Source organism: Onychomys torridus, chromosome 16, assembly GCF_903995425.1.
Source record: "Onychomys torridus chromosome 16, mOncTor1.1, whole genome shotgun sequence".
Taxonomy (NCBI): Eukaryota; Metazoa; Chordata; class Mammalia; order Rodentia; family Cricetidae; genus Onychomys; species Onychomys torridus.
Window position 1 is genome coordinate 48,456,415 of NC_050458.1, and position 25,478 is coordinate 48,481,892.

Here is a 25,478-nt window from a genome sequence, read left to right on the forward strand (position 1 = left end):
CAAAGTTAAGAGATGAATGATGTCCTCAGTAGCAAGGCAAGGATCCCAGACAGTAGGGGGAGCTGAGGGCACAGAGGCTTGGGGCCCAGGATCATGTGTATAGGGGTGCCCTAATGGGGTGTGCCACAGGAATGCACACACCAACCAACCCCCTCTTCCCTTCTGCTCTCCCACTGGGCACAGCCTGGCCGCCTATGCTGCCTATGTGTGAGGGTTTTCAGGTGGGTGCGGAGGGAGACCACGTGTTGGGCTGGGCTGGCCTGCAAGTCAGGTGAGGACACCTTCTTTCCCACTTTGATGGAAGTCCTGGCAGGTGGCCTGATTAGCTCAGGGCATGGGGGAGGAGGAGGAGAAAGAACAGGCAGTGGGTGGGGGCTCTCCCAGGCTGTTCTGGGAGATGGTGGGAGGGGAGGAGGGGCTTCAGTATCAGAAGCAATGATGCCCATCTGATAGCAAGTGGCACTGTATTAAACAGGGTGCCTAGGGTTGGCAGCCTAGAGCAGAGCTAAGTCTGGGGTAAACTCCCTAGGCCCTTGGTCCCCATGCCTGAGAAAATGGTACATCTTTCCACCATGCTTCCACTGGCTCTGCTGCTCCTAGCCTGGTCCAGGGCTTTCTGCTTTGGGTTTCCCAGCTGTCTCTGCCCCTTGCAGCCACCTGTCTTGCCTGATGATGACTTCTGGGCTTTCAGAAAACACTGAACCTTTGAAGTCATCCCTTTGATATTGTCCCTGGGACCCTCGCCAAGATCAGAGTGTGCACCTGACTAGTGAGTTGGAACCCCAGGGCAGGCCCTCAGGTTCACTAGGAATCCCCGCTTGGCTTGTGCTGCCCTGAGCCCTGCTGGAAACTCTAGCCCACTGTCAAGAACTCCACAACCCCCACCCCTGGGGTCTGTGGTGACTTCTTGGACTTGAAGATGTCATGATGGCCACATTAGGCACTTACACATGAGTCCCCACCCTGGCAATGTTAGTAGCATCCATAGAGTTACCTCAGCTTCACTTTCTCCCCTGCCATGGTCACCTGGTCCAAGTAATGTCACCAGAAGCCTTGATGCTCCTCTAGATTCTGCCCAGAGGCCATGTGCTATGGGACCATCTTAAAATGACAATCTAGGCCTGGCCAGCAGTCCCCGGAAATGCTGTCAACACCCTATGCTGGTGAAGGCCACTGCCCCCCACCTTCCACCTGCACCTCATAAGGACTCCATCATGCATGGGCAAGCTGCTGGTGCATCTTCACATCAGACACTGAAGCCTTCTCTATGTACCCCTCCTCCCAGCACCTGAACCCAGCAGGAGCCAGAGCACCTCAGTTACCTGAGGGTGCTGGCCCACTCCAGAAGTCAGGACGGAGGGAGGGTCCCCAAGGAGTGACTCATGTTCATGGAGGAGGTTTGGCCAAAGGGCCGGGTTAAAGAAGAGCCAGCCTGGTTAAAGGGCCCAACCATTTGAAGAGGAGCCATGGGAAACCAAGAATCAGTGGGAGCTAGAGCCAGTGGGCCTAAGGCTGTGATGTTTCCTTTATACCTATCTCCCCGCAAATGGAGCACAGAGCAGAACATGGTTTGGGCTACTGGCCTGGGGTGGGGCAGCATCCCCTCTCATCTCAGACCACATATGGCCCAGGCCCTTTCTGACTAGATAAGTTGGCTCTCAGAGGTGAGCAGCTGATCTCTATTGCTCTATTCCTGACCACGCTGGGCTCATCACAGGAATGAAACTCTACACAACCCTCATGTCCAGGGTCAGCCTATGCCTCAGAGGGTACGGTAAAGCCTGGATCTGCTCTGCTGTCCTGGGGTACCGTGTGATGGCTGGCTTACTGTAACATCAATGGGGAAAGCAGTGGGAGCTTCCACCTCAGCCATCTCCATTCTCACCTCCAGGCCCCTCAATTTCTAGGCCAAACTAAATTCCTTTGCCTTTGGTTGAGGTCCTGTCACACATTTGTGGTAGCGACACACAATGATGCATGCCCTGTACCAAGCTGTCCCTACCAGCTGGACACTAAAGGCCATACAACAGAAGGCCCAGGCACACTACTCCCCCATTCCTAGAGCTGAAGGTCCAGAGTGTCCTGTTGTGGTTTCTGTTAGTTCTTAAGCCGCAGGCAAATTCTATGGCACTGGGACCTTCCTGACCCAGGACACTACAGGTGTGCCACAGTACCCTGCTGGGGACTCTTCCTTATCACCTCTGACAGCGACTCCCGTGGATGCCAGCTGCCTTCTCTCATCTGCTCTGCAGCCTGGTTAACAGGGCCCAGCTGTAGGGCCACATGAGCCTTCTGGGGCCAGGCAGGGCGGTACCAACACAGCCCATGTGCTGACCTTTGCATGTCTTTCCATCTGGCTGCAGCGTGAATCCAACTGGGCAGCTGCACCGCACGCCGGTGGCAGTGTCCTTACACGTCCGGTCACAGCCTCCATTGTTCACTGCACATGTCTCTGGGGAGGGGAGGGAAGAGACAGAGATGCTTAGTTTCCCCAGGAACCAGCTACCATCCTTTCCCATCAGTGAGAGCAGGAATCTCGGCTCATGTTTTATCTGTGGTACCCTGGCTGTCGGGACACTTCCTGAACTGGTACCGGTTCCATGGAAATGTCTGCAAATGACTTAGGGCTGTGCTGGGTTACTCACTGTGAAGAGGTCACTGTTAGGATCAGCGCTGAGACCAACCTAGCAGCTACTTAGCAGTGTTCTAAATCTTGACCCTGCTTGGGTTCAGACACCCAATCCTGTTGGTGGCTGCCAGAAGGCATGGGGACTCCTAAGCCCAGCCTGGTGTGAAATGTCTTTCCGGCCCGGCAAGAGGACTGCACATCATCCATCAGCCTAGGGGTGCTCCCAGCCTCACATCTGCTCTTGCTGAACCTTTTGCCAAAGCGTCTGGTTTTTGTCCACTTGAAGCCTGTCTATTGCTTTTTTCCCTCCTCCTGCAAAATTCAAAGGGGCCAGAGTGGCTGGGGGGCATAATGGAGGTCACCAAAGCCGCCATAGGGTGAGAGTGATCCTCTGCAGGCCTGCAGGAGACTGGCAGAGCTGGTTCTCTAGGACGTGCTGGCTCGCCCACCACCCTCCCAGACCTCTCTGGTCATTTGCCACCTGGTTTTCCTCATGAGCACCTGGAAGGCTTGCTTCTCATGAAACAGTGCCCGTGTGAGTGGGCTTCTCTGACCCCTTACTGTGGGGCAGCCGAGCACCACTGAGCCCCCATCTCTGCAACGTGCGCCACCCTTATGCCTCCATCTTGAGTCACCTGGTGCCTGGCTATGGCTGCTTTCCCAAAGGGTTCTCCCTCAATTCTGCAAATGTCATGAGTCTCCTCGGCACAGACTTTGGGAGTGAAGGGATGAGGAAGGACACTTGGGGGTCAGCAGTTCACGCTCCTAATTCCATCAGATTCATGATTTCTTGCCTTTGAACTTTGCCCCAGAGAGGGTAGGGGTGCCAGGAGAGGGACAGAAGTCTAATGTCCTTGTGTGCATGCAAACACAAGCGGGTTGTGTCTGCTAGGTCACACTGGTGGGTGTCATCTGCTGCAGAGGCTACACTGTCCCCAAGGACAGCCCCTTCTTTCTCAAGGCCAGCATCACTACTAGCCATCTCCATCCCAGAAGAGCCGTGGTTGTCACTAAAAGCAGATGTCCTCCCTGCTCACACTTTTCTTGGCTGGCTTCTCTGGGGTTCAGGCTGGCACCTCCAGTCAGGGATGGGAGGTTTCTGTGAGTGGGTTTCTTTGTGGTCTTCAAGGCCTATTTCCTTATCTTTCATGGTCCAAGCCGTCTCTCTGAGGCATTCCTCTGAAGTCCAGGCACAGAGAAGGCCGACCTTCCTCACACTTAGGCAGGTGAGTCTCTGTGCCAGCATGGACCAGTTCTAACTGGTTTGTAGCCTATGTGTACCTTCTCATCTCCACACAGAGGCATCCACTGGGGCAGTGGGGTAGAAGGCCGCCCCACACACCTGGGGAGTGAGGAGATGAGCTTCTTCCCCCAAGGCCAAGATGAAGATCAAATACATTTTCCACTTAAAAGCCGTAAGGCCCAGGTGTTGACCTGGGGGCTGCTCACCAACTGTTTCCTTTCCTGGGGTTAAACCAGAGGGGAATCCTGCCGCCCACCCCAGCAGAGAGCCTGCCAGCCTTTCATGTGGGACAGGCCTCTGGAGAGGGGCAGAAAGGCTAAGTGTCTCACAGGTGTGGGTAATTATAAGCAGGGAGCTGTGGGGGAGGGGCAGGTGATGCCAGGCGGGGATGGGTGGGCCCTGGGCCTCTCTGGTGGTGGAGGTGGGGTTCAGGTATTGGGGACTGTGTCCTTGGGAACCAAACCTAATAGTCTGTGACTCCTCCTTTCCCTGGGATGGGACTTGGAATTTAACTAAGGAGGCCTTGGGGACCTGCTGACTCCCTCTTTTCATTGAGTAGACTGCAGCTGGGATGGGGAGCTGGGCTCTGGCAGAGTGCTCGCCCATTCTCACACCAGGCCCCGCTGCAAATCATTCCCTCCCATGCCAGGCTTTCAGTTCTCCTGGGATTGCCCCAGCCAGTGGTGATGCATTGGCTTCAGGCTCTGAGTCCCCAGTGCCCCGGAAGTCCTCTGTGTCTGTTCTGAGGTGCCAGCCCCCTAGCCCACAGCACCTCATTACAATGATCGCCAGAGACCAGACACTCCCTCTGCTTCCCATGTCTCACATCTTCCCAGTTCTCGGACCTCTCTTTCTCAGTGGAGAGCCTATGCCCAGATGCCCAGATCTAGTGGCAGCGGTGGCTGGGATCTGCTTGGCTGGACTAAACTAAACACACAGCTCACCGGGCACAGGGTCCTATCTGCCAGACCAGCTCCAGGGGCCTGGGCAGCCACACACACGACTAGACAAGTGTCTTACCTAGCAAGGGAGCTCCTTACTCCAGGGATGCTTTTCTGTCCATCCCCTTGAGTCCAAGCCTCTCCCCCACCTTCCTTGGGACCTGCTCAGCTGCTTCTTCCTAGCTCCCGACTGCAGTCTCCATTTTTTACTGTGGCCATGCCAGCACCGTCCTGTGACCTCACAGCTAAACAGTCCCTCCTCTAGACCACTGCCTCGCTCTAAGTAGAGTTGCTAAATGCTTTTGGGAGAATACCCCCTATGCAGTTTGGTGGCTGATCTGGCCTCCATGGGCCCTCTACCCTCCTGATGCATGAAGAAATCATCTCTCCCTCCTCCACCTCAGCCATATTGTTCTGGGTGAGGGGCACCCACCAAGTGTAAGACATGTAGAACCCACCCTTGTGGGGCACAGGCTGGCAGGGTGAGACTGAACATCCTGTCTCTAGAAATGTCCAATCAGAAGCTCCTGGGCACTGCTGAAGGCATCACTGGCACTGGAGTACTGCACAGCTCTCATCTCCCAGGACCTTAAGAACAGCCTTACCGCTGTCCCCCAAGACTAGAAGCCGTCTAGATCTGATGTTTGGCCACTACTGTCTCAGAGAAATTTGGAAAACATTCCTCTCTTTACATAGGTGGTAGATGAGGTTTGGAGTCTGTGGCAGGCTATTCCAGGGGATGGGCTCCCCCCTGTTTCTCACCCCAGTGGCCTTCTCTGGTTCCCATCCCTGAGCTGGGGTTGGTGTATGTACGGGTCAGCCTGGTAAGGCCTGGGTCTGTCCACCAGAACTATGATGCTGGAGCTTAAGGAAAGAGGGCTTCTCTCAAGGTAAGAGACAAGTTCATCTGTGATCCTATGAGTTCCATCATTTTTTGTGCCCTGGCTCCAGCTGAGAACTACTGGACTCTTCCTAATGGTTGTCCCATGCCTCCTGCAAGAAAACCACCCTCCAAAGGCCAAGCCCTATTTATCCAAGAATCCACTACCCTCAAAAGAGCTCACATCAGCTCCCTCCTTCCAAAGCAAAACCAAACCAAACCTGTCACTTTTGCGGAGAGAATTGAGACTTGGAGGAGTTTGCTCAGGTGGAAATGGCTGCCTCACTTGTGGTTCAGTGAGAAGTGATGAAGGGCCTGTGTTCAAAACTGATTCAGAATTTTCAGATAGAGATTGCAGGGCACCGAACCAGTTGTGGGCCCATCTTAGACCAGCCCTGTGACATACATACATACATACATACAGCCATAGAGAAGCAGCCTGTGTGTTCAGGTCATATGGCCACCAAAGGAGCTGGCATGCTCGCAAAGCCATGAGACATCAGGCTAAGAAGTGAACCAGACTAGTCCAGAAGTGGGGGCTTTGGTGATAGATTCCCAGGACGGCTCAGTGGGGTGATGGCCTGAGGCAGGTGGGAGTCTATACCCATGGTGGCATGGCTCTGACAGAGAGAGGCAAGAGCAGGAGACCTGCTTTCTGGGGGCAGCCCCTGTGTAGGCTCTGCAGGCTGGCTCCACCACTAATCATCAAGTTCCCTGAAGGACAGTCTTGCCCAGGGGAGGAGCAAACTTGAGCTGTGCAGTCATATAGGATCCATGTGCCCATGGACCGTGTCAGCACAGGAAGCCCCTTTGCACATGGAGACTGTCCTTGTCTGCTCACTGAGATGACAATGTTTGCCATGTGGTTTCTGAACAACCCTGACACAAGGGCAGAGGTGCCAGTGCTCTGTAGGCTGGTCTACAATTGTGACCGCTTCACTCTTGGTGCCGAGGTTCAGACCCTTGGCACATGGAGTCTGGCACCCACTGTCCACGGCTGAATAATTTTACAATCCTTTCCTGAGGGGCTGAAAGGATGTCTCAGAGGTTAGGAGGGCTCAGGTTCAATTCCCAGCACCCACATGGCAGTTCAGGACTAACTGCCTATAATTCCAGTTCCAGTGGATCCAGCACCCTCACACATACATGCAGACATACATGCAAGAGAAATGCCAATACACATAAAAATAAATATATAATAATAAAAATGACCCTTTTCTGAGTGGCTCTAAGCTGAGCAGATGTGCTTGGGACCCAACCCTAGTCTCACAGACACCCCAGTCTAATGAGCAGTATAGAGGTCAATAAGACATTGCTTTGGCAATGAGGGAGGAGCCACAGAGATGAACTGACCTACCCAGGAGTCTGCTGCTTCCTAGGGGAAATGGCACAGGGCTGAGAGACCTTGCTTTTCTCACTGGGCAGCCCCTTTTGGCTAAGCCAGCGAAGTCACTGGGGCTCAGAAGCCCACAGTAGCACGTTTTCTGTTGCCAGCCATCAAGGTGACATTATGTTTGGCTGTCCCCTCATCCACTATATGGCTCTAAGAAGAGCCATACCTGGGTATCCCTTTTGCCCAGTGATCAGCACAGACCCAGCCTGGTGGGAGATGGCTCCTGTTTAATGATGGGACTAGCAAGCAGGGACTTGGGAGGTCCCAGGGTAGCATGGGGCATGGGAAATGAATCCTACCCTGTGTCAGCCCTGGCAAAGAGGAAGAGGGTTGAAGCTGGGGTAAGGAGAGTGACCCCAGGGTTCAGGCCCAAACATGAGGCAGCACGGCAGAGCACTAATAGTTTGACAGAAGAGCTGGGTACAGCCCATTGGCCGGTCTGCCAGACTGGGCTCCTGCCAGCTGGAGGATTTTAGGCAGACTGATTCCTCTCTCTAGAATGTTGGTTCCCATTGTGTGTGCCTGGCCTGAGGGCTTCAGGGTCTTCTCCTCCCAAGAGGGTCTGATGGAGGTGGGGTGTGGGGAGGGAGTTCTTCCTGTGGGCCCAGCACCTAGCATCTGAAGACATGACCCTGATAGGGAGCTGCCCCAAGGCCTGACTGCATTTGTATAGGCCTCAGTCAGGGTGGGTCCATCTGCCTTTCAGCCTCTAGAACTGGCTGAAGCAGCTATGAAGGAGCCAGCCACTGGCCTTCTCCATCTACCTACTGACTGACCTCTGACCTTCTCCCTCAGCTCACTGCTGACCCTCCCCCAGATCCCATCGCTCTGGGATAAAAGTCGCTTTCTCTGGCATGGCCATTACAGGTGGTCTCTTCTCTTCTGTCTCCACTGGGGACATCTCGGGCCCGGCTCTGTCCTTAGTATCATGTGGGCAGATTTGTGTCTGTCACTGTGTTGGGCACAATGAGCAAGGTGTCTCGTGCTCTGTCCTGTCACTCAACAGGGAGTGGTACAGTGCATGCGTGGGGCAGGGCAGGGGCAAAGGCTCGGTGCAATGAGATGGGGAGTTTGGGAAGGCAAGAACTAGGTCGCCAGGGAAAGCAGGAGAGAAGGCTGCCCACATTCAATGCTCAGGCCTGAGGCCAGCGGACCCCTGCACCCATACTGCTCAAAGGGTCCAGCGGACCCCTGCACCCATACTGCTCAAAGGGTCCAGCGGACCCCTGCACCCATGCTGCTCAAAGGGTCCAGCAGGCCCCTGTACCCATACTGCTCAAAGGGTCCAGCGGACCCCTGTATCCATACTGCTCAAAGGATCCAGGGGACCCCTGCACCCATACTGCTCAAAGGGCCCAGGGGACCCCTGCACACCATACTGCTCAAAGGGTCCAGTGGGCCCCTGCACCCATACCACTCAAAGGGTCCAGTGGACCCCTGCACCCATACTGCTCAAAGGGTCCAGCGGACCCCTGCACCCATACTGCTCAAAGGGTCCAGCGGACCCCTGCACCCATACTGCTCAAAGGGTCCAGCGGACCCCTGCACCCATACTGCTCAAAGGGTCCAGCGGACCCCTGCACCCATACTGCTCAAAGGGTCCAGTGGGCCCCTGCATCCATACTGCTCAAAGGGTCCAGCTCAGAGGCAGTCTTCATGCTCCCTGGACTCTCTTCCTAACACAGCCTGGTGGTGGTGAGGTCCCATGAGGCCCTTGTTGATGGTGGCCTGCCTGTGCAGGCAGGTCCCATCCTTCAGAACTGAGTGAGACAAACTCCCATTCGAGGGACTGACTTCTGGAGCACTGAGGGCTCTCGACTCTAGGGATTGTGGGAATGCCAGGGAAGAGCAGCATACACCTAAAGGAGTTAGGATGTTTGCATGGTTGTTGGAGAAGCAGAATCCACCTTGGGGGATGGGCCCTACAGGTCTACAGAAAGAACTGGAAGGAGCTGGGGCGGGGGGAGGGGAGACAGAACAACCCAGGAGAGAGACAGGCTCCTTGTCTACACTGAAGGACAATGGAGGCTCTTTCTTAGGTCAGGAGTCAGGAACAGGGACCTCAGGACGCTAGCCTGTTCCTGCGTTCCTGTTCTTTCCCTAGCTGTGAGGTTCAGAGTGCTGGGAAGGCAGAGGATGCTCACAGGAAGCCTCTCTCTAGAGTCCCCCTGCCCCAGGAGGGAAGGTGAGGGGGCAATGTCATGTCTGTTATGTGCATGGCTCAGGGAAGGACCCAGACAGGTCAGGCAGCTGATGAACATCTGGGTCTGCTCTTCCAGGTCACACAGCTGGTGAATATCTCGGTCTGAGCCCTTTGTCTCTGTGGGGCTATCCTCTGGCTGGGTGTGACACAGAGGTCTGCAATGTGCAGACCATCAACAGCAGCTAATACCCACTGAACATGCCCTTGCCCACAGTGCCTGGCTGGAGGGATCGTGTGTGCCATTAGCGATCTGTGCTTAACCAAGAGGTTCTCCACAGAGGGAAAGCCCCTCTTCAGATATCAACGGCTGCCCCAGGGAAATGGCCCCTGGGCTAGAGCAGGCTGTGTGTGGTGTCTGATACAAACCTCTGTGCAAGACAGTTTACCCTTGCTCTCCTAGCCCATGAGCCCCTGGGGTGAGATCGCCTTTCTGGAAGAAGGGTCCAGTTTATGAATTCCTGACTGATCTTTGGTAATCCCATGCTTCCTTAGATTAGTTCCACCAGCCCAGCAGTAAGAGATAACCAAGGCCAAGCAAGGCCCTGGGTCTCTGCCTCACCACTGGACCTGCCTCAGGTTTGGTTCCCCACTGGTATTCCATAGACCTGGCCAAGTGGAAACACCGAGGAGACAGAAAGTTACAGGTGCCTGTACCTGAGCACCTGCTCTAGGCTACACACAGGGCCAGAAATTGCACACGGGACTCTTTCAAGCTCCTCCAAGCTCCTCTGGGAACACAGCCCCCACCCACCTCACCCCAAAAGGGAAAGTGGAGCTCAGGAATGTGAGGTGGCCCTAGTAGGTGCCTGGGAAGCCAAGATGGAGGCCATATCTGACTGTAGAAGCTGGGCCAGAATGAACTAGAAGGAGGGGCCCCTGCCGTGTGGCTGGACTTCTGTCTAGCCATGGGGTTCCATGCCGTAAGAACAGCCACACATCCTTGGCAGCAAGCTCCATCTTGGAGGCACAACCTGAAGCCTTTTCCTTACCCCAACCCCTGTGGCTTTGTCCATGCCAGTCTCAGAACCCTGCTGGAGAAAGACTTTAAAGACTGTCCACCCACTCTGGCCTGCACACTCGGTTCCGGGGGACTTGGCTAGAGATATGCAGAAGGGCAGCTGGAGCTGGGGGAACAGGCCATGTCCTTGCCAGGCAGGTAGGCTGGGAGGAGCGAGCCTCATGGGTTTGTCTGTTTCTACACTGAGGCTCACTAGAGTGGGGTGGAGGAGGGGTTGTGCTCTTTATCTGGCACCATTAGTGGCCCGTAGCGATACGGAGCCACCAGAGCACATCAGGGGTTGGAGATGGGCAATGTGGTTAATGGTAGAGGCCTCTGAGGTCCTATTTCAGAAGGTTGGGGGTGGGCCACAGGTCAAATTCCAAGGGGACAAGGAGCTGAGGAAAGCTCTATGGTGTGCGCCAGGGAAGATGGTTGTAATGAGTGACGGGGAGGAGGCGGGGCCTCAAGGGAGAGAACTGTGGCGTGCAGTAAGAAGCAGGCACAAGCCCAGGCCAGAAAAAAATCATGAAAGAGCTGAGGTCTAGGAGAATCTGAGTGTTAAAGTTCCTGGTCCTGCTATGATGGATGGAACATGAGACATGAGAGAAAGGGCCTGAGGTAGGGCTGCCGTCTATCTGTGAGGCTCACCCAGCTAAGCCATCCCTCAGCAGGCTGCTAGACAGCAGAGTGTCCTCCAGCTAGGCTTGGTCTCCAGGCCCAGAAATGTGTGGCTCCTATGTTTCAAGACCCAGTTTCTTTACCTCTGGAGGTCAGCCAGAGGGTTTTTTTTCCCCCCTTCTTTCCTTTGGTAAACCCTGCCAGGACTCTGTACCTCTGTCTACTCTTTGTTTGGACAGCTGTATATCACCACTAACTTAACTCTTATCAGCCCCTGATGTCTGTATGACCAAATCAAGGGAGGGACTCAGGCCACAGCCAGGGTCCCAAATGACTTTGAGCAGTATGGGTGCAGGGTCCCAAATGACTAGTCCAGTGGCCTGGGTGTAGCTTGGTCACCTGATCCTTTCCAACGGTTCGGTGCCCACTCTCTGGAGTTCTGTGGGCAGTTAGGCCCTGTTAGCTGTTGGAGCCTACTGAGGTTTCCTAGGGGCTTTACCAGCAGAGCTTCATAAGAGGATGTTTGGGCCATGGGCCTAGGTACCAGGTGTTTGGAAGGGTCTACACTTGTTTGTATCTAGCAGGGGGAGGTTTGTTTGTTTGTTTGTTTGTTTGCCTCACCCCTTGGCATTGTTATAAAAAGCCTTTTGAATAAAGTTCTGGGCTGGTGGGTTTTAACCCAGGCCCTCCCAAGGCTATCCTGTGTTTCTGTCTTTCCTTTCGTTGGCTAGGTATCTCTTTCTATCTAAATATTTCCCACTTCTCCCTACTCAAGAGTACCCTGGTCGTAAAAGTGGGGGCTGGTCCCCCACAGTTAGCACAGAAGGGGCACACAGCTGGTGCAGAGCTGGACTGTGGCCTGGTAGGGGTGTGAATGGGGACATGGGGAAGGTCAGGTGAGGGGTGAAAGACTGAGGTAGCCTTGTCAGAATCACCCTAAGTAGCACTGAGTAGTGATGGTGGTGAGTGGGACCCACTGAGGCAGGGAGCCCAGGACAGGAAGAGGTTAACACCCAGAGAGGCAAGGGGCCATCCAGGGGAGTGGGCATGTAGGGCTAGGAAAATCAGGAGCAGGTATAGAGCTCCTGGTTGGAGAGAGCCCATGGGGAGTGGGCAACTGGGGGGGGGGAGTGGAGTGAACTTTCAGGCTTCAGGCCGCGAGGGGCAGTCTGTACCCCTAAGGAGTGGGTCACCTCTACTTTTCCTTATCTCACAGTTCTCCAGCACCCCACCACTTCCTGGACCTTCCACAATGCAGCAAACCCTGGGGTGCTGTCCTGCCCACCACGCTCTCAAACTCCACCTCCTTTGAGGCTGGTTGGGTAAGGGCAGGAGAAGACAGACACACCCACAAATGAAGCTACTCCTACACCCACCTCAGCAGCTTCCTCAGGCACCAGAGGCCTGGGCTGGGGAAGTGGGAGGGCAGAGACAGAGCAGGGGAGACAGGGCTAGGGGAGGACAGGGCAGAGCCGAGGGTGATGCTGGCTCCACCTTGCCGGCTCGCCCAACAAACTTCCGGCCGCCTCTCCCTCTGGGTTTGTACCCTGGCCACCTATATCAGCAGCTGGCACTGGATCAGGTGCTATGCTAGGCACTTTTTACAGGTGGAAAAATAGTATCATCTTCATGACAGTTCTAGTGAGTACATGCTGTGCAAGTCCCAATTCACAGAAGTCTGTGGCAGGGGGGACCCAAGAAACATCTCTGGCATGTGTGACGCCCAGGGGCCTCACAGGCTGGCCTCCTCAGGGCCCAAGTCTCCACCTCTCTTCCAGGTCCAGGCACCTCTGGGCCATGCCTATGCAGTGGCTGCTGATCAAGGGAATCATGGATGCTGGGGCAGGACCAAAATTCTGGCCATCAATGGGAACATTTATGAAGAGGGCTCTTCAGGTAAAGAAGGACAGGTAAGGCTTTAGGGGACACCTGTCACTGTAAAACCAACTCCCCCCCCCCAGGCCAGGCAGTGTCCCATATGCTCTGGTATCTATACATATCAAGCACCCATTTGTGGACAGGCTCCTAGAGAAATAAGGGCCCGAAAGAGTCAGGTGACAGGCGCAGAGTCAGCTAGGACAGTCCAGGAGGTTTCTCAGCTCCTCTCTCTCCGTGTCCTTATCCATCAACCATGCCAACACCCAGCTCTTAGTGAAGCCTGGACAGAGTGCAAGGCTGGGGGCACTGCCCTGGAGGGACAGGCACCCTATTTTCCTGAGGGCCCCTGCAGAACCCTGCTGGCTGGCTGTAGGTTCTGTTACTTGGTGCCTTTGGGCGAATAACTAGAACTTGAAGGCTGCTGAGCCTCAGGTACATTCTGTGATTGGTGACTGGCTTTGGACTTGGTAACTTTCAGGAGCCTGCCCTAGTGTGTTTACTTCCTCCTCGGGACTGAGGTCCTGTACTCACGATGTGGGACAGATGCCCCTGGGTCTGCGGGACCCAAGAGAGCAGCACTGTAGAGGAGAGAAAATTTGAGCAGAGGGACTGAAGACACTAGGCTGTCAGGAAAGGTGGGTACCGCTGTAAGGACTGATGGAGAGCCATAGCTCACACTGCCCAGTAAGTCTCACATGTGTGGGACTGGCTTTAGAGCTTCTAGTATGGGCAAGGATTTTGGGGTCCTGGGCTGGATCAATGAGAGAACCACTATGGACTGTGCCTTAACAGAGAGTCCTCTCAGCCTTGGCTGGACCACCTACTATATGACTCAGAACCCACGTGGCAAGAAGGGTTGCCACTGTGTTGCAGACCCTGTGCTGGGAGGCCTCCTTAGACTGTCCGGTCTGAATGGACTCTAGGTCTCTTGGGGTTCTCTCATTACCCCCTCCAGAAGGATACAGATGGCCTCATTGGGGCTCTCCCTCAATCAGTGGGTAGCACCCTACTGTCCTACCAGGAATGGGGTCACCTCTGTCCCTAAGGGAGCGTTGTGGCCTCCCTTGACTACATGGATTTCACCAGGGTCAGTTGGCCTTTCCGGCCCTGTCTGGTGCTTCCGGAAGTAGGGGTTCGGAGCCTGAAAGGCCACCAGCACCCTTGCATGAGTGTGCGACAGGCTTGGGTCAAGACTGGGTCACTTCTAGGCTCTAAACTGGGACCCTTGTAGTCAAAATACCACAGCTCGAGCAAAGAGTAAGAAGGTCCCCAGAAGGAGCTGAGAGGCTTGGAGACTGACATGTGCCCAGGGCTTCAGGTCTCTCTGTGTGTTGTATCCGCTGGATTTTTGTGTGCTCCCTGGCTCTGGCTCACAACTCTGAGGTTGATAATGGGCTTGTAGGCATCTAAAGGATGTGGCTTCCGTGGTCAGGGCACAGAATCTCTCCTGGAGAGTTCCTGGTTCTAACAGCTAGAGTGGCGCGTGTGGTCTCAATCCTGCACCTCCACTGTGGAGCTCACGGTGAGAAGCCACTGCCAGAGGGATTTATGGCCCCCGGCACTCACAGGGAAAGGAAGTTCTCTGGGCCTGAGAATCAGCCTGCTCCAGATGTGTACAGAGCACAGAGAGCCAGGGTGAGAGGCAAGGTAGGAAGTGGAGGGGGGCAGAGCTACTCCCTCACCATTGCTTCCTGAGGGGTGAACCCCCTTCCTCCAGCATTTTCACCCCCCAAACAAACCCATCCGCAGTGGCTGGAAGAAACCTGCATGGTCACCTTGGCAGTCATGTGACTCCAGTAGACTCTGAATACTCCGTGCCCTCTCTTCTCTTACATCACCCTCACCTTGGTCCTCTGGTGGACAGCTGGTCAGTACTGGGGTCAGAGGCACAGTCTAAGCAGCCCGCTGGCCCAGGATCTGGCCTGTCATGGAATTTCCTGTCCCTCATCTTCCTCTCCCACTGCCAGATGCTACCCGTTGGCCTATCCCCCCCTCCCTCCCATCTTGGGATCTCAGAGGGCTCACACCACCTCCGGACTTAGAATCTCCCAGGACAGTATGCCGACACTCCCTCTCTGAGGCCAACACTTGACTCAATTCTGCCTCCCCTTCCCATCTCTCTGGCTTTCCACACATGGCCTGGCTCTGAATGTGATGCCCACGTTGTGTTCCGACAAGTACGAAACAAAACAGGGACGGTCACCTCTGCTATCCTCCAGACCTTGCACCTACTCACATCATCTGGGAGCTGTCCTGCCTCACAGGGGGTTAGCTACCAGCTAGGGTCTGCAGTCCTAGAGCATGATAACTCTTTTCACAGGGGCCCATTTCAGAGAGAAGTACTGGGAATTCATGTGCTTTCCAGGTGGGGCCTCCACATTAGTATTACAAAAGGAGATGACCTCTCTACGACCTTCAGGCTCTGCCCTCCAGGACCCATGTGGCCACGATCCCTAATGGTGCTCAGCAACGTGGGGTCATGGGGGCATCTCAGTCTCTTCCTCTGAGGAATAGGGATTCTTCTACCCAACCGTACAGTTACCAAGGCTGTATGAGCCTGACGGTGCCAGGAGGCAGGTTGTGACAACCCTGGTGGCTGCAGCTGTGCTCAGGAGGTGCAGTCAGCTGGCACAGCCCACATGCCAGCAACCTAACTGGGGGGGGGGACGGACCTACTGACGGGCCGGGAAAAGGAGCAAATGCAGAGGCGGAACCCCGAGTCTTGTCTACACTCTGCTGTCAAGTGTGGTCACACTCTCCTTCTTCCTTTCTCTTTCTCCTTGGGCCGGTCTAAGAGCAACCCTGCCAGCAAGCCTCCCCCGACACTCCAAGAGCAAGGTCAGAGGACCATGCAGCACAGGAGCCCCCTCTTGCCAGGGTCCCAGTGGCCACTGAGCCTCTGTGGCTGATCCTGGGAGCCTAATGTGCATGTGGGTTTCTAAGTGAACGGAGGAGGCTTATGCACTCAGGCCACTGGACATGGGTGCTACAGTATACAAAGAAATAAACGTGTTTGATGGAGGGCAAAAAAAAAAACCTCTTAAAAAGGAAAATAATGAGTTCGCATCTGTAGTGGAGCCTCCCCACATTCACATACAACACATGGAGACCCCGTACCACACGGACGAACATCCTCATGCTCACACACATCCACATGCTAGCACACATACAGGCTCACACAGCAGCATACCTCCCCGCCGGCATCCATACATTCACACATCAGTGCCCAGGCTCTCATACTCCCCAAAGCTGGCATGTACACACAAGACCGCACACCAGTAACCCCCCAGGCCAGCATTCACTCACAGTCCCCCACGCACCCCACGGGGTAAGGAGAACAAAGGAAGTGGAAGAAAAGTGTTACCCATGAGGAGCCGCCGTTTCACCCGCTTGTCCACATCAGCTACTGACGTGGCATTGAACTGAGAACGCTCAATTGCAGCCTCATCCTTCTCTAGAACACAAGTAAGGGACAAACACGGAGCCGGTGGTTAATGAGAGCCCACTTCCCGCGGCCCAAGACAGTCAGCCTCCTGGCGTGGCGCACACAAAGCCAACACAGCATGCCGGGCCAGCACGGTGCCCTCGCCAAGGGCTAATCCCAGGAACTTTCAGGCGGGTGTGCTCAGGGCAAAGCAAAGAGGAAGCACGGGTGGGAGGGATGGCATGCAGACAAGAAAGGTGGTCACAGAACGACCTGGACACAGTTGGGGGGTGGGGAGATGCAGGGTCTGTGTGCAGCCCAGCAGGGTAGGTGGCTAAGGTCGGCAGGAAGCCTGTGTGGAGGACACAGAGGCAGACAGCATGGGCTCACAGAGAGAAGCGGTTACAGGTCCCTGCGGCTTGAGCAGGTACAGGGCAAAGCACAGGACAAGGGGATAGATAGGTTTGCGAGGTCTAGTGATGGATATACCCGGGACAGCAGATGCCCTGTTACAAGGATGCTGCCACTCATGCAGAGTTAAGAACACAACTCACAGAGAAACATACACACACGCACACACAGAGAACACTGGATCCCATTGGACAGACAGAAAGTCCAGGGGATCTGGGCAGCACTGGTTGCCTGCTTGTCTAGAGGACCAGAGCTAAGCATTCAAGTGCTCAAAGGGGGACCGTGGAGAAGGGTCAGTCATTTTAGGAGCGTGCAGGAGGGTGATGGCTCGGGCTAGCAGGGGAGCCTCCAGCCACTGGGCACAAAGCTGTGCCAAGACGCTTCGCTGGGACCTGGTGACGGAGAGCAAGGCGGGACAGGAGGTTTCTCATCCTGGCCGTGAGTTGAAGACACAGTGGCTGGAGTTGGGTAGGGGGATAGTTTCTAACGAGAGGGGACTGACAGGAAGTGTGGGCTTGGGGGAAAAGAGATCCAAGCAGGGACTGTCACATGCAGCACACATTAAAAAAAAATTATAAAAATCAGATAAGAAAGGATGAGCGGGAAGGACAGACGAGAAGGGTCAGACCCAGGCTAGGGTTATATATATGCCCGGCAGTTGTCTGTGCTGGTCCAGTGGCTGCAGGGCAGGCTCGACTGGACACGGGAGACTTGAACAGACAAGACAGAGGGAAGCCCAGAGTGTCTCAGAGAGCTCTGGGCAGGACAGCGGAGGGAGCGAGGTCAGAGGACAGAAAGTTCTAGATGGGATCAGGCTGCAATAGAGACACACTGGTCTGAGACCTGGTTTGGCTTTGAATTCATTAATTTACTTTTTTTGTGATGGGTTGGTTTGGTTTTTGGCTTTTGGCTCTGAAAGATGATTAATGAGTGTCAGTTATCAGACAAGGCAGGCAATCAGGGACCATCACGAGAGAAGCAGCGGGAAGGAGGTAAAATGAAATTAAAAAAAAGTAAAATGGCTGTCTGAGAGAAGAGGCCACACAGAGGAGGGAGAGCCACCACAGGCAGCAGGACATCCCCCAGCTACAGAGGGGATGGCCTGGGATCCCTGCGCGGCCCGGCACCCAGCTTTCCAAGACACCAAGGAGCAGCAAGAGGGGACGGGAAAAGACAGCAGCTACACAGGTGCGTACATGGGTTCACCAAACACCTTCCTGTCACTCAAAAGCCCCTCAGGAATCACCCCTCAAGTTGTTCCTAAGAAATGGAGCCTTTTCAAAGAAATCAGTGAGTGTGATCCCACCAACTCACGCTGGGTCCTAGCAAGTAGACCCTTGGCTCCGAAGTCTGAAATTCCTTTTTCTTACTTAAAAAAAAATCTTGCTGTTGTTTTTGAACAGGAGAAAAAAAACATATTAGCAATTACTGCATATAATAATTACAAACGTTCAAGCTGCCCTTGAGGACACGGGCTTGCTGAGTTTCAATCGGGACTCCACGGAGCAAGCAGGTGCTGGGACAGGAGCATTGCTGAGGGAGAAAGGACTTCCGGTGGGTGAGGAAGTCCCAGGGTCCGGGCCCTCCAGCTCAGAATGAGAAGCAGTCCCAAGCACGCACGTCCACCCCCACGCAGGGTGCACACTGCACCCCCACAGTGAGCCATGTGTTAGGAAACTCAGTTTCCACAAGTCTGTGAACAGTGCTCACACAGACTCAGGGAGGCGGCCAAGAGTTTTTCACCTTAGGAAATACCAGTGCTTTAGGGACAGACGATGTCCCCAAGCTGAAGCACACTGCTGCAGACAATCCCCTGTGCTGAGGACAAGCAGCAACCCCCGCTAGGGACACCCAACCCTAGAGACCTTCGTCTCAGGATACTGAGGGACCCAGGACAAATGCTCACAGAAGCTGGCCCTTGGGATGCCTGCCATCCCCATCGGCCTTATGGGTGGGTGATTCCTCTTCTTGTCTCCCTTCTGTTTCCTCCAAGACAGGGGGACCACACAGGGTACCTGCAGGGGCAGTATGACCATCACAGTACCTACTTACCAATGCACGTCCGACCATCCGCATGTAGGGCGTACTTCTGGTGGCAGCCACACATGGGGCCCGCGTCTGTGTCCTCGCAGCTGTGCTGACAGCCTCCATTTCCATAGTTACAGGTTACTAGTTAGTCCCAAAGTGTACACACGGGTGTATAAACAGAACAACAGAAACGGTTAGTTTACTGGAATTTTTTTTTTTTTTTGTGGGGGGAGCAAGAGCCCGAGGTGGCCAGGGAACAGTCCTTTGAGGACTAAAGGCAACAGGCTTGCATCTCTGTCAATGAGCCCCTCCAGGGGGCCAGATAGAAATGCTAGTCTCTAGAGGTGGGCCCAAGAGTGGACTCTGAGCTTCCCATAACTAATGCATGAAGAGATGGAGGGTCTGGGAAAGGGAGAGAGAGGCTAACACGTGCAAGACACTTTAGCCCCATCAGTCCCATTGGGACCCACGCCTGTTTACACCAAGACGTACAGGGTCAGTTGTGCGGGAGAGGACAGGCGTGGTTCAAAGAAGCATTTGTTTTCTTAGCCCTTGCACAGCTCTGTCTGCTGTCTGTGTCTTGGCACAGGTGGAGGGATGTCCCCATGGACACTACTCTTCGTGCGTCCTTGTTGTGAGCTCCCTCACAGCACTGACTGTGGAGCTCAGCTATCCCCAGTAGACAGAACTTAAGCAAGTTCATGTCATCTGGGGTGTTAAGAGCAACCTACACCGTGTGGCTGCTGATGTTTCTGGCTGGAGGATCTAGGGTCCTTCGGTCCAGACGCTCCATAGAGGCAGCAGCAAGCTGCATCCATGGGAAAGGGACCGAGCAAGAAGGAGCCAGTCTGCAGTAGGAAACTGATGTTCGAGTTTATTTGTACGAAAATGTAGGGAGACGCCAGAAGAGGATGAGGATCTGAGTCAGTTCTCCTGCAAGGGGGCCCTTGGAGACTCTACTTTATCATGCAATGAGCTGCTGGCCAAGCTAGCTATCGCCTGAATGCCCAGACAGCATGTCTTCATGGAGACCTTGACTGGTTTTCCATAGTCTATCTACACACATTATTTACTTATGAAAGTCAGTCTGAGGCCAGACCTGCTTAGAGGAGCACCAAATCCCGGATCTGAGAGCTTGACTTAATCATATCCTAACTAAGCAGATCCATTCAGACAGCTGGCAAGGGGGGGAATCAGTGGAGGTGAGTATAGGACAAGAATGGCTGCTGGACAGGGGTGGGCATCTATCTGGCATCTCACACACTGTCTTCAGCAGCCAGGGCTTCTCAGCAGTGTCCTCCTCTTGACCCAACTGCCAGGGCAGTCAGATGGCCCACAGGCTCTCCTCCCTGGAGCCTGTCCTTCGCATACTCAGGGATGGTGGCGATAGGCAGCAAGCTGGTGTTCCCCAGTCCAGTGTTCCTTCTTGGGGACAGAAGGCAGGGCTTAGGAGCAGGGCCTGCATAGGTCCCAGGGGATGGGTCAATCCCCAATTGGACATTTTCTTTTCTTTTTCTTTGTCTTTCTTTCTTGTCTTTCTTTCTTTCTTTCTTTCTTTCTTTCTTTCTTTTCTTTCTTTCTTTTTTTCTTTCTTTTTTTTTGGGTATGGAGAATCCTCTTCAGAGTGGGCACAGGGGCATCTTGGGAAGAGGCAGTGAGAACGTCACAGATAGTTCCCCCCACTCTCTGCATGCTGGGCTCTGGGAAGGCCAAGATGGATAAAGGAATATCCTCATTCCTGGAAAGGGCCCTAGACTCTGATGGGATGAGGGACTGGGGTGCAGAGCCATGCAGTCTCTCCCCACCAGTCTAGAGATTGCTGGGCTAGCCTGGGCTCCTGACCAACTCTACGGTTTAAGGTTCCTAAATACAAGTTTGTTTGGGGTCCATGCAGGTCTCCCTTGTCCTTTATGCAGATCCTCACCTTCTACCTTGTTTGAGGCAGGGGTCTCTTACTGTTTGCCACTGAGTATACCAGGCTAGCTGACCTATGAGTTTCCAGGCATTCTCCTGCCTCCACCTCCCATCTCACTATAGAAACACTGGGATCTCACATATGCACACACACAACTGTGTCTAGGTTTACATGGGATCAGGGGATTTGGCCTGCTAAGCCATCTTTAACTATGCCTGGAAAAACACATAGAAAGAACCAAAGCCAGACCTCCTAAGTGCCACCTTCCGGGGAGGCTATAGGGCTTTCCCCAACTCCGTGGCCTAGGACATAGAATTAGGCTTCTATACCTTGTCAGGGAGGGTAGGGCTATGGATTTATGGACCAGAAAATGCCCTTAGGCTGTGCTTAGCCCTTTCCTGACCCTGTGGTGACTAGGGTAGGGGTCTTAGCTTTCTGCAGACTCTTGTCCCATGTCCTTCCAGCCAAGTCAGATACCGGGAGGAGTTTTGTGGGCAAACTTTCCTATGGCACTTATGCCAGATGGGTTATAGTGGTAAATCGGCCCAGTGAGGTCACTGGAAGCCCTCTTGCTAGTGTCTGCATGGAACAAGTCTTTGGAGACCATGCTTGCCTGTCAGCTGTGTCTGGCTCCTGTCCTTGATAGCACGAGGACTGGGGGAATTATACTCAGCCCCCATCTGCTCTGAAAGTGGCCAGGTAGCAAGTATCTTCTCTGAAGTTGGAAGAATCCATCTGTGGGGCCAGGCTAGGGCCTAGGCTATCTCTGTCCTGCCTTGGTGACAACCAGCATACATGTCTTTGCCATCCCATGGAAAAGACCGGGCCGGTAATGAGAAAGACTGGCCCACATCCTGACCATGGCCAGATGTTGTAGCGTGTTACCCTTGAATATAGCAGCAACTGCCATCTTCATCTGAACAGATGTATGCAATTCTGCCCCAGATGTGGTCGGAGGCGGTGACAGAATACAGAGAATGTGGAAGGCTGACGGATGAGGTGGGAGATCCTGTCTGCAGCTGTGGGGAAGGCAGCATCCACACTGGCATGAGACTTTCTGGTGGCGTGGTTGTTTTGAGGCCATTCATGCTTTATAAATAAGCCCAGTAAACCCATTGGCTCTCCAAGTTGGACCGGGGTAAAATCATACCCTGGTCTGTCACTATCTAGGGTGAGTAGGCTCTTGTTCTCATCTCCCTAGGAAAAGTTCACAAAACACTTGGATGAAGAAGGTGCCTCCATTTTGGGAGTCAGGTAGATAGCCTAGAGGGTTGGAACATGAGCCCCTGGGGGCAGGGACAACAGCAGGTGCTCATGGCAACTGTTCAGGGAAGGTGAGCTGAGAGAATCACAGTGGCTGGGGATGGTGGTCCAGCTGTTTTCTGTCCAGAATGGAGGAATAGAGGAAAGCTGAGGCCTTTAAAATGGAGTTGGTCAAGCACCACAGAAGCTCAGGCAAGCAGGTGCACATTCTCCAAGAGTCAGAAGCAGGTTCCTCTGGCAGGACATGCTTCTACAACGCCACAGCGACAAGGAGGAACGAGGAACTGCCCTCTGCCCTGTGGACCCCTGACTGAGTTGTTCTCACTGACTGGAGAACACTTCATCCTTTGGGCTTTGAGATCGTCTCTTCCGATCTCTGTTCTCTTCTAAGAACCACAAGTAATAGGAGCCAGCCCCGGGGGAATGGGGCTCCTGGGTGGATCTAGTGAGCAGTGTTCGAGCTGGAGCTGAAACTAGCATCAGGCATCCTTCTGTGCAGGGACAGGGCATCATGATGCCTCTGACTGTTGAGAGAGTTCCCCACAGGCCCAAACACACAGTCCATCAGTAAGAACAATCATGATTCCACAGAGAGAGAGGAAAGCTTGTATCCCGAGGCTCCAAGGGGCTTCCTGGAGGACACTCAGCAGTCCAGCCACACTCCCTGGAGACAAGGCCCAGTACTCCCCACACTCTGAGGAGACCCCAGGGGACACAATGCCTGGTATGGACTCCCTTCTATCCCTGAAGGCACCTCTCATAATAGGATACATCCTGTGCTGGGTCACAGTGTGCCGGCTAACTCCAAGGAACAGCCAAGCGGCTGTTTCTCCACGGTACTCTGTCAGGTGACCCCCATCTGGCCTAGGTGGTAGACAGACTTCCCGTGATCACAACTACACCAGCTGATCATTCTCCAGCCCCCATGAGTCCTCTTTGGGAGCTTGAGATGCAGAGTGTCTATGGAAGAGGTCATGAGTGTGGCCTCAGGCTGTACAGGGACTCAGCGTCCCCAGGACTTTCTACCCTACTTGGGTAGGATGTGAGGCCCTGTTTGGACACAGTGGAGAAGGGTGCAGAGGGACAGCTCTCTTTTCCCGCCTGCTTAATCTTGGGGTTTTACCATTTGGGAGCAAGGGAAAGACATGTTTACATGGTCTTGCATTTGCTTCAAATTATTCATTGGTGTTGGCGAGCCATTGTTCCCTGCTAGTATAAACAGCCATGTCCCAACAGCACCGCCACCCTGCCAGATCACTGAGGGCCTGCGGATGCCTTATGTCAACTGCCCTGGTTCCTAGCTTCTGGTGAGGTGCGGAGCTGGGTCAGGTGAGATGGCTGCAGATGGGTGGCATCCAGGCCAAGGTGGCATTTCTGACCCATCAAGTCCACGCTGGAGGGTCCATATCTGCTTTGTCTGTCTTGTGATGGAGACTTTGCTTGGACTGGAGCCTGGGAACCAGAAGAAGAGAGGCAGTAATGGATGGCAGAGGGCCATGGTCAGAGCTCGTGGTCAGCTGTGTGCTAAGATGCAGGCATAGGTGCCTACCTTTCTCAGTGCAGTTGGGTCTACACTAGGACTCACCCTGCTAGTGGATCATGCCTTATGAGTCTCAGGAGTGTGTGTTTAAGTTGACCCAGACTCAAGCTTGGGAGTGAGTGGGTTCTTCATAAATAGTCTGAATACATTCTGGGCACAGCCAACCAAGCAAAATGTCTGAGGGCTCTTGTTCTGGGGCTCTGCCTTCACTCTGACCTACAGTGTGGACCACTCTGAGACCCATCGATGAAATGCACTTAGTGATACCATGAGCTGCTGAGGCTCTAGTGAGGCCCCTCCGGTTAACAGAAAGCACCCAAGATGCTGGCTCTCTGTTGCTCAGGTAACCAGGTAGTGCCCAGTGCAGACCCACAGGCTAGAGACAGACTCTTGCAGCATGGAAGAGAGGTAGCAGCTCAGGGCACTTTGGGGTTCACTAAGCAAAGGTACTGGTAGCACTGGGCCAGGAGAAAGCCATCAACAAGACTGTGAAGACTGTTCAAAGAACTAGTAATACCCCCCACACCCCCACTCCCCCACCCACCATATCCTCCTCCCCTCCCCTCCCCCCGACCCACCCTACCCCACCCCACCCCCGCACCTCCCAGTTCAGCCTCTGGTCCTGCTGCTCCTCTCAGCAAGAGCCACCTTTACATGTGAGCTGGAACCTTCAGTGGCTTTTAGAGTTGAGAGCTCTGTTTCCCTCCTCTGACAGCCACACGGCTGACATTTGAGCTTGCCAGAGAATAATGATGCTCCACGCTGTGGGCCTCAAAGGCAGCCAAGCGGTCTCCTGGGTGGTAAAGTGGTCTGCAGTCCTCGAGCCTAAATAGGACCCAGCTGACAGCACTGTAGAGCAAAGCTCCCGTTCAGAGCGGGTCACCGCCGCCCTCTACCTTTTGCCTCACATCTTTTTGGTCTCAATAGCAAAAGATGTCTGTGTTAAGAAGCGTAGGAAATTTTCAGTGCCAAAGTGTATGTGCACGGTATGCATGAAAAGGAAGTGTGTGTGTGTGTATGTGTGTGTTGGAGGCTGGGGATTGGCTGGGCACAGCCAGTAGCTCCATGCACACATTGCTTTGTGGTTTTATGTATTTGCCTATTAAAATGACAATACAGCCATGGAACATTAAGGTTTAAGAAGCCCTTCTTTCATTAAACAAACCGACAGAGTAGGGGGTTATGACTCTGGTAATTGAAACATGCTGTTCTGCTCAGGACCAGAGTTCCATAAAGACCCTTTCAGCCAGTCAACACCTTCATGCCAGCAGCCTCTGGTCAGAAGTGAGCATCGGCCCTGAGCCGGTGCCTCCCGCCGAGTGGGAAAGACCTCTTGGCAGCCTTCCCCGGCAGTCCTGGCAGCCAGAGGTCAGGGGCTTTTCAAATCTTCCCTCACCCTCCAGGCTTTTGAAATCAATCTGCCAAGCTGAGACCTTCAGGGAGGCGCAGGCTGCCCTGGCCTCCAGCCTCCGGCCCCCCTCAGGGCTCCAGGGTCTTATGCTGCCAGCTGTAAACCGAGGTGGGTTGAAGAAGTCGGGGCTGCGGTTAGCCAAGCTCCATGTGTTAGGGAGACACTTCAGTCTGTACTGACATCCTGGGTAGAAGAGTCCAGTGGGGACAGAGGAGAAGCCAGGCTTGGGAGTCGATGTGCCGGGTCTAAAGTCGACCCTTGTCACTTTCCATGTAGCCTGGCAGGGAATTCAGATTCCTCGTCTATAAATGGACTAACACTTAAATCTGATAGGGTTGGTGCAAGGACCAGAGTTAACATAGGAAAGATACTTAGAACTATGTTAGTCATACAGGGGAGCAGTCACAACCTTCTAGCCCTTGTAACTGACTACTTCTGTGGAGTTCCATTGTTGGAAGATTACCATGGAATACCATGCAGTATGTGTATGAGTACTATGAAATACCTCTGGAATACCCCCATGCAGCACCATCATAGCATGGTTCCATGGAATACCCCCCATGCATCATCTCTAGAGTATATGCCATGGAGTACCCTCGTGCAGTACTATCACAGCACGATGCCATGGAGTACCCTCGTGCAGTGCCATCATAGCACGATGCCATGGAGTACCCTCGTGCAGTACTATCACAGCATGATTG

The 25,478-nt window shown here is 54.0% G+C and overlaps 1 protein-coding gene across 3 annotated transcripts in view; it reads right to left on the reverse strand.

Annotated features, from left to right (window-relative positions):
- Scube1 (signal peptide, CUB domain and EGF like domain containing 1) overlaps positions 1 to 18,823 on the reverse strand; it is a 54,750-nt gene extending 35,927 nt beyond the window's left edge. Inside the window, exons 1-3 of one of the 3 annotated variants that reach the window (XM_036208025.1) lie at positions 18,673 to 18,823; positions 16,150 to 16,239; positions 2,336 to 2,452 (exon numbers count right to left, since the gene is read on the reverse strand). In XM_036208025.1, coding sequence (XP_036063918.1) covers positions 2,336 to 2,452; positions 16,150 to 16,239; positions 18,673 to 18,727 — 262 coding nt within the window. In that variant the 5' untranslated portion in view covers positions 18,728 to 18,823. The remainder of the gene's footprint in view (positions 1 to 2,335; positions 2,453 to 16,149; positions 16,240 to 18,672) is intronic. The other 2 variants (XM_036208023.1, XM_036208024.1) reach the window with 2 other exon arrangements.
- Between the last annotated feature and the right edge of the window lie 6,655 nt (positions 18,824 to 25,478).